This window comes from Triticum dicoccoides, chromosome 2A (genome assembly GCF_002162155.2).
Source record: "Triticum dicoccoides isolate Atlit2015 ecotype Zavitan chromosome 2A, WEW_v2.0, whole genome shotgun sequence".
Taxonomy (NCBI): Eukaryota; Viridiplantae; Streptophyta; class Magnoliopsida; order Poales; family Poaceae; genus Triticum; species Triticum dicoccoides.
The window spans coordinates 591,575,581-591,584,902 of NC_041382.1; the positions used below are offsets into that span (position 1 = coordinate 591,575,581).

The following is a 9,322-nucleotide window of genomic DNA, read 5'->3' on the forward strand; positions in this document are numbered from 1 at the left end:
CACACACACACACAAACAAAAAGAGAGAGGTGGTAGTCCTCATCGTGGTTTTGAAGTCTATCAAAATTCAGTCAGTGGTCAATTATCAAACCGAGAAGGAGAATTTTAGAGATCTGCATGTGGTATGATATGCCCCTAGTTCCTCCAAACCTGTGTATAAGAAAGTTCTCTGAGAATTACAGGATGCAGGGCATCTGGGCATGTTAACATAAGTCACATTAGCTTGTCCCACACCCATGGACTTTTAGGAAAATTCTTTGATTGTATGGTTGAAGTCACGTGGTTAGAGGACTAAAGATACCATTTGAGTTACAGTCTTAGTATTTGCGGTGAAGTTATCCCAATAGCATATGTGAGCTGGTTTCTGAAATGAAAATTTAACCTAATTCACCCAGAGTCACCGGTAAGGCCATTAAGAGGCAGTTACAGCCCATAGAATTTTCAGTCGTCCACAGCCTATGAAGATCCCCAGTCTATGGTAACAACTACGCAATAAACAAAAGCTCCAATTACAATATGTTTATACCCTCAGATTTGCAGTTCATGTATGAAACTTGCAGTTGCTGAAGCTTGATAAGATTACTGAATCATCATCCATGATAGAATCTTCATCATGTGTAGACTCTAAAGTTCAAAGTATATTGTTGCCAAGTTGAAATTAGTTATTGGTCTCTAGAGCACGCCCCCAACCGACCAAGGGGGAAACACATATCAACAGAAAAAAAAGGGGTGAAAGCATAAACATGATCAAGATTGCTATGCAAATAAACTTAACAATATATGATATGAACAGCAAAAAAGAGCTTACCATAAACACTAATTACGATGTTCGGGACAAAGAACATAAGAACAACAAGAACGACCCAGATAGCAAACTTTGCAATCCAGCCACCATGGTGCCATGCGTCTCGCCTATCGTTCTGGTCTTTGACACCAATCATCATGAGAGCAAATATTGCAAAAAACAAGAAATTGCCCAAGCTGAGACGAAGAACAGCATTCATTTGAAACCATTCTTCTGGCGGTGTATCATCAAACGTATTTATCCCTGCAAATACCAAATTCACAAGACAATAAAATTGTACTCAATAAACAGGTATACAACAGGTTGATGAGTGTTGAGCATTCAAATGGCACAAATTCTGTGCAGAAGGAAACAGCTGTTATGAGGATTGATTAGGCCAACTAATGGATTTAAGCACAATTATGGCCTAACTTCCCCTCCAATTAGATGATGGGCAAGATGCTCTAGATCCACAAAATCCGTGTCTTTCATATCAGTATAGACTAGGGCGCTTATACGATCTTGAAACTACCGTCTCAATGGTCCCTTTCTGTTATACTTCTTGTAGCCCTTGTATGCAGCAACCCATGGATCCCACCAGTGTTTGATTCATTATACATATCCAATGTAACCCTTTCCATGTCTGTGACAGCATATATTTCTTATGCGGTAGGTGAACTACTACATGCACCAAGTGTACAGATCCTTCACCACACATTCCCCTTGCCAAACAGAAACGTTCCACATTGTGCGAACAGAGGGGCTATTCCCAGCCGTTATACAATGCTCCGAGCAACTTGGAATTTGGGAACTAATCTGTTTTTGTTTTACAGGGGAGGCTAATCTGTTTATTTCTTGATGATTTCCTAGTACACGCTGCCCCTCCTTTTATAGTAAACAGTCATCCTAGAATACGACTTGAAGTAGAATATTAACCTGACGACTAGAGAATACATTGCTCAATTGATACATAGTATCAGGGCCTCTGCTGAATTGTATCCTAACTAGTCCGGTTATTGGAGTTTAGAACTAAGCATTGACTACTTGGTCTAGCCAACTGCCACATGGGATGTGAACGCTGCTGCTAGGTCTGCACCAGTAGGTTTAGCCCCAAAACACCTACTTAACAAGGGCATCATAACAACGAAGTTCAGGGTACCCCAGCAAATGAATAAACAACAAACATCAAGAACTTTGGTTGCCAATGGTATAAATAAGTTCGGAACAAAATGAAGGGATTGCACTCGGTAACAGAACAGAGAACTTTGAACAGATCTAAGATGGTTTCGACCTTGGATGTTTAATGGACGGACACATCACACATTGGACCTTTTCAGTGTATATGTTAGGAGTTAGGGTTCTGCCGGTTCTAGGGCAGAGACTGTAGAGGAAAGATGGAGGAAGACGAGGTCGAGGGCGCGGCGGCCGGCGGCTGGGCGCCGTCCTTGCCTGGTGGAGAAGAGGCGGCGGCGGCGCAAGAGGCGGCTAGAGTTAGGTCTCCCGGCTCCCTAAGGGAAGCCGAGCAAATACTGATTGCTTCTTGCTTGATTAGATTGATACATCTCCTCTCCTTATATAGAGAGGTTTACTTGACTCCTAAGCAAACGACCCTAATACCGATAAGATAATTGGGCTAAGCCCCTAATAACGATAAGATAATTCGGGCCACAGCCCACCTAATATGCCGGTCATAACACTTCTCCCCGCCTGCACAAACAGCTCGTCCTCGAGCTGTAAGGCAGGGAAGCGCTTGCTGAACTCCTCGAGGTGATCAACCAGCGTCAAACACCTCCGCGACCGCTGGGGCGGCCAGGTCGCCGAGCCCGGCGGCGACGGCGTCCTCCTCAATGTAGTCTGCAGCCTCCAGGTAGAAGAGTCGGGGGCAGACGTGGGCAGGGATGTAGGTCTCGTCGCAGTTGAAGCACAATCCTTGGCGGCGACGCTCGAGTAGCTCGGCCGAGGTGAGCCGGCGGAACGGGCGTGCCGCGGTCGCGGCAAGGGGTGCCGCGGAAGCCTGAGCAGGCCGACCCTGCGCGGGAACATCCGGCCAGGGTGGCGGCCCAGCGGCCCGGGACGGTGATGCCTGCTGGATGGCCACCGCCCGGCGCTCGAACGCGCGGCGTAGTACATGACCGTCTGGAGGTCCTAGGGTCCCTGCAGCTCGACGTCCACGCGGATATGATCTGGCAGACCGCCGACGAAGAGTTCGACCCGCTGGTGAGCCGTCACGCCGGACGCGTGGCACGCCGGGGCCTGAAAGCGGTCGGTGTAGTCCTGCACCGTAGAGGTGAAGGGAAGGCGGCCCAACTCCGCCAGCTGGCTCCCACGTATCGGTAGTCCGAATCAAAGGAGGCAGAACTCGCGAAAACGCTCCCATGGGGGCATGCCGCCCTCGTCCTGCTCGAGGGCATAGTACCACGTCTGTGCGGCGCCGCGGAGGTGATAAGAGGCGAGCCAGGTGCGGTCCGACGCGAGTGTCCGTTGCCCCCGGAAGAACTGCTCGCACTGGTTGAGCCAGTTGAGGGGGTCCTCGGCGCCGTCGTAGGTGGCGAAGGCGAGCTTGGCGAAGCGCGGCGGTGTCTGAGCATGACCGTCGTGAGTGTACGGCTCGGCGGTACGGAGCAGCGAAGAGGATGGCGTTGGTCCGGTGTGCACAGGTGGTCCGCAGGAAAGCGGTGGCCCGTCGAAGCCAGCGTGGAAACCCGCGGAGCCGGAGGGCCCGTCGTACGACAGGGAGGGCGCCGGCTGGTCCGCGGCCATGGTGTAGACTGGCAGCGGTGACCTCCCGGCCAACCAGGCCGGAAGCTGGGACGGCGAGGGCGGGAACCGCACTTGCTGAATCGGCACGCCCGCCAGCGCGATTGTAGTCAGCCCGGTGCTGGGCGGCGGAGGCTCCGGCAGCGGCAGCTGCTGCTGCCTGGAAACGGCGGAGGCGGCGGGCGCGGCGATGGCCGCGACCGGCCATTGTGGCTAGATTGGGGCGGTGGCGGGGGCTGGCTGTAGCTGCAGCGAGGGCTGCAACGGCCCGACCAGCGTCGCGGTGGCCCTGGGGTACAGCGGCTGCCAGGGCTGCCAGGGTGGTGGCGGCGAGGACCCGGGTGGCGTGGGTGACGCGGCGAGGGCCGGCGCCGGCCACTGCGGCCATTGGGGCGCGGCGGCGGGCGGCGGCTGAAGCGGCCAGTGGTGGTGTAGAGGCCCGGTCGCCGCGCGGGGGCCGAATACCACGACAGGGCGGCTGGCCCGGTTGCGGCGGCCGGCGGCCCATAGGGGCCGGCTAGGTATAGCCGTATCCCCTGGAAGGCGGTGACGAGATCGTTGAGGACCCCGGTGATCTCCACCGGGGAGTAGACGGCGGCCGGTAGTGCGGTGGAGGGCGCCGTCATCTGGGTGGTGGCGGCGCCGGAGGATGCGACCAGCAGCACGGACGAGGAGGGCAGCGGCACAGTGGTGACGGTTGGCAGCGGAAGCAACGGGATGGGCGGCGGTGAAGACATGATCGGAACAGAGCTACCTGATACCAAGGTCTTAGGAGTTAGGGTTTTGCCGGTTCTAGGGCGGAGATTGTAGAGGAAAGATGGAAGAAGACGAGGTCGAGGGCACGGCGGCCGACGGCTGGGCGCCGTCCTTGCGTGGTGGAGAAGAGGCGGCGGCGGCGCAAGAGGCGGCTAGAGTTAGGTCTCCCGGCTCCCTAAGGGAAGCCGAGCAAATACTGATTGCTTCTTGCTTGATTAGATTGATACATCTCCTCTCCTTATATAGAGAGGTTTACTTGACTCCTAAGCAAACGACCCTAATACCGATAAGATAATTGGGCTAAGCCCCTAATAACGATAAGATAACTCGGGCCACAGCCCACCTAATATGCCGGTCATAACAGTATACTACACAGGTATGACTTACCTACTGATCACATAAGCTTATACATGAACATAATCTGTTAACTGGTTGGTTGCATTGTTTGCCTGTCTTAGATGGTACTCCCACAAACTCCAAAAGGTGTAGTTTGACTGTCCAAATTCATGCTTTGACCGTCAATCTCTCTAACAATATTTATTCAATGGTTACAAAATCATAATCATGCGGAATGCTTTTGATTACGGATTTAATGGTGTCTATTCTGCGTAACATAAAGCACATATAATTTGACTAATTGATGGTCAAAGCACAAATTTAGACAGTCAAACTATGCCTACCTTTGGAGTCAGAGGGAGTACATAACTGTAAAACGGGAGGATTATCATATGCACGTAGAAACACAAATTCTGGGTGGTGGATACAAGACTGCAACATGGTGTTTACCAGTATTACATACACATAATACAAATCCTAGGCAATCTAAAGTTCCATAAATATCTGGAAACGCTTTAAAAATTTGTAACTCAACTATGATCTTCACATTTTAGTGAAGAGGACCATTACTACATGATCCTACTACCAATACCATCATTCTTCAACACATTTCTGTATGGCTTGTTTATGGCTATCCATCTAAGCCTAAGAGCCCAGAGCACAAACATAAGCATAAAACAGGCATGGTGAATAATCAACTAGAAACATGACAATTTTTGGCTTTCTCCTGTCCACGCAAACACCAAGAATTCCTTCAACGTAACTATAAAAGCATCTACAAGTGGACACGTTTCTTTGTCTGGAAACAAAAGAAAAAAACATCATATTGACACATAACTTTCTCAAGCTTTATGATTCTTAGGGGGGGAAATTGAGAAACATGATTCCTATAAATTATCATGCTGAATCTTAGTCATGTTACGCCTAAGCCTCAATTCCACACACATAAGCACAACACAAGAGTACGAATAATGAAGTTTTAACATGTATGATTATTTCTGCAAATGCTCAGGACTGACAGTGAAAACCTTGTATATAATTTAACCCCTTTATAAGTGAACCCCTTTCTTTATCTAACAACGATGAAAACCATGGACTAGTTAATAGTTATGAACTTACTATATAGAAGTGAATAGAGTACCAAAAACTAAGAAACACAACTTCGACATGCCAACCTTCACCTTCTTCATCAAAATAATAATTATAAATGCAATATCATCGCCATACTGTACCACAGTTCGCACAAGGAGTAACTTTACATTATAATGTCATATGCAATTCCGCAAGCAGGGACAGTATTACTATTAACTTTATAGACACCGATGTCCCAAATTTCCTCTAATTTGATATACCGTTCACACATGTGCGTGCTGAGGAACGCGAAATGGATAAACCAGAGCACTAATTCGTAGGTATCCCAAAATCCCACAGACCATCACAGCTAAGCAACCAAACCCTCCAAAATTTCAGCTCGATCTCGCAGCCGGTGCTGCAACTACCGAGAGCCAGAAGTATACCAGGATACTAATCGCAACAAGGGTGGTCTCATCAGCGATTAAAAGAACAAAAGGTAAGGAAACAATACATGGGATGTGCTGGAGGAGGGGCGCGGCGAACTGGCGGAGGAGGAAGGAGAGGATGAGGGAGGCCGCGAAAAGGCCGCAGTACGCGAGGCGGGCTGAGCGGCGAGTGACGGACGCCGCCGCCGACGAGCAGAGGTTGCAGGCGCAGCCCGCGCAGGCGGACGCCAGGCACGACGCGCACCACATCCCCTTTCTCCTTCTGTTCGTTCCGTGAAAAGAGTTCCCCTCTTTGCTGGCAGGTGGCCCGGCTGACCGCTCTCCCCTTTCCTGTGAAGTGTGGGTTACGTAGCTCGCATGTTTTGGTTAGGCTTATAAGCAAGGTATATTCTGTCAAAGGTGCGCCTCACGCGCAGCAGAGACGTGCTTCTTTGGCTTTTCCCGCCGCCCCTTACAAAATCTGCCCCTACAGTTGCAAGGTACTCCCTACATCATGCAATTCTTAGAGCACTACTAGTAGAGCTCTCAAACCCTCAAACCTCTAATAATAAATGCCTTTTTTTTTACAGTTTTTGTTGAAAAAAAGCCGTAGACTAGAACCCCTTAACTCTCAAACCCTCAAATTTTTTTAAAGGTCCAACCCTCAAACCCTTTCCCAATCCTCAAAAGTAAGGGTTGGGGAGCAAAACCTACCCCAACCTCATTTGGCGGTTATACTCGCGCGGGAGGGAAAAATCCTCCCAACTCCTGCACCCATGCCCGCGACCGCCGCTGCTAGTCGCCACCGTCGCCGGCGGCCGCCCCGTCGACCTCCCGCGCGCAACGACAACGTCGTTCATGGGAAATATTCCGTTATAAGGGTTGGGTTTAAGGGTTCTAATCTTTGCCTCTATTTTTTAACCTGTAAAAGTGCACAAAAAATTTATTTTTAAACCCTTAAAACGCTAGTGAGGATTCAAGAGTTTGAGGGTTCTACTAGTAATGCTCTTATACCCTAGAAGACGTGAATCCTTTTCAGATTTGGTGTTGTGGTTGTGACAAACTCTCAAGCACACAATCTTAGGGCTTCCCTCTCTCGAGTACATGATTGCCAGACATCATTCGCGGATCCGATGGTTACAAGCTAGAGATGCTAACACGAAGCCATTTATTGTCATGGCCAACGGTCCTCGTGCGAAGATTTTCATTCCTTCTATCATTGTCCCTGATGAGGTAATTACTGATCATGAGGGTAAAGCTGAAGCATTAACAACTACGCGATTATCCCGCAGCCTTATGGACGGCAGTCTTTCTCGTTTCCCTCAACAGCGACATCCCTAATGCTTTTTTTTTGGAGATGGATAACATTGGGTCAATACTCGGCGTATTCCACCCACAAAATGTTGTGCCAAGGCATGCCTAGGTCTCCTACTGCTCCTTGCATTTGGAAGAGTTGAGCACCTCCGAAACGCAAAATCTTCATCTGGCTAGTCGTCTAATACTAGGTATGGACCTCCGGTCCTCGTCATCGCCATGACCTACAATAGACCACCTCTCCATGCTTTATTTCCTACCAGGAGGGCACAGTTGATCACATCCTCATGCACTGTATTTATGCGAGAAGTCTTGGCACAAATGCTTCATGGAACTAAGGGCTACAGTCGAACTGAGCAAATTTGTCCCCTCAAACGTTTGTGGACACGTCGTCCGGGTGTGTCCGTTTTGAGTCTCTATTTATATGTGCACACATTCATGTCCTTAATTTTTTCCCTATACGTCCGGTCACATGTATGAGATTGGTGGAGATGGAGAGAGGAAGACAAGAGAGACAATAAAGATGGTCTGTGGTGGGTCAAATCCTATGTCGCAGACGCAGGATCACTGGCTGAAGTATGAGTGCCGGACAGTCTGAACGTTTACGAAGGTTTTGAGGAGTTCGGTTGGGTCAAAATTTTCTTCTTTCCTGTCCGGTCAGTAGTCATGCGTCCACCCAGTTAATTTGGAGAGTCCGACTATAGTTGCTAATCCAAGTGACCATCCCGACGACTGCATTGAGTGGTGGTTGAGATCTAGAAAGCCCCTACCGAAGATCGAAGAAGGGATTCAACTCTATCTCATACGCATTGCTTGGACCGTTCGGAAACATGGAATACGGTCTTCGGGAATATGGACTCATCCCGGCTCTTGTGAACCACATTCGTGAACTCCAGACCTAGAGGGCCGCTGTAGCAGTGTTTACGACATTTCATGAGAGTGGTGTGGTGTCTTGTGGCATGGGTTGCATAACAATACAAATATGATACACAATTTCCATAATCTCGAGGAAAAAAACGACACGGGCCAAGCAAAGTTTCACACTCATCATTTGGTGACAACGAATGGTGGTAGTAGTGGACGCATCCTCCATTCAGATTTCGTTACGTGGATGCGTGCCGATTGTTTTGCCTTTTATTGCACGCTTATGTGTGCTCGACCTTTTTTTTTTTTGCTTCTAGAGGTAGAACAAATTCGATTTAACAATGAACAAACTTAAATTTTATATATCGGTTTCCATATATGCTACGGAAACATCTTGCATGTCAAACATATTCAGAGAACGCATGCCTATTTTCACCATTTGCATTGATAATTTAACAGAGCAGACATTGACCTATTGCAACAACCTACTACCGCGCATGCACATCTTATTACAAAGCTGACAGGACGATCACCTAAAGAAAGAACAAAACAGCGGACACGGCGACCGCGCCGAGCAGACCAACTCCACCGGTGACGGCGTGACGGGAAGAGGAGCTTGCCGGACCAGGCGCTGGGGCGGGCGCGTGATGATGTGGTGACGGCGCAGGGGAGTGCTGAGTGGGCGCGTGAGCCGCCGCTGCAACTTGTGCGCTGCCAAGCCGCTCGGTATGGTTGGGGCCGGATGTCTTCGAGGACGGAGAGTGCGCCGGAGCGTGGTGGTGGTGATGATGATGATGGCGATGGTGGTGGTGGTGAGCCGGCGCCGGTGCTGTAGCGTGGTGGCCGAGGTGGTGCGGGCTTGGTGCCTTGTGCAGCTCGTCGACATCCGTGATTGTAGCAGTGTCCAGCTCGTCGGCGTCGATGTGGTGGGTCGGCGACGGGGCCGGAGCGTGGTGATGATGGTGGTGGCTCGGCGACGGCGCCGGAGCTTGGTGATGATGGTGGTGGCTCG

At 49.9% G+C, this 9,322-nt stretch overlaps 1 protein-coding gene across 1 annotated transcript in view; it reads right to left on the bottom strand.

Annotated features, from left to right (window-relative positions):
* LOC119355576 (probable serine incorporator) overlaps window positions 1-6,482 on the bottom strand; it is an 8,594-nt gene extending 2,112 nt beyond the window's left edge. Inside the window, exons 1-2 of the mRNA XM_037622398.1 lie at window positions 6,219-6,482; window positions 809-1,048 (exon numbers count right to left, since the gene is read on the bottom strand). Coding sequence (XP_037478295.1) covers window positions 809-1,048; window positions 6,219-6,402 — 424 coding nt within the window. The 5' untranslated portion in view covers window positions 6,403-6,482. The remainder of the gene's footprint in view (window positions 1-808; window positions 1,049-6,218) is intronic.
* Between the last annotated feature and the right edge of the window lie 2,840 nt (window positions 6,483-9,322).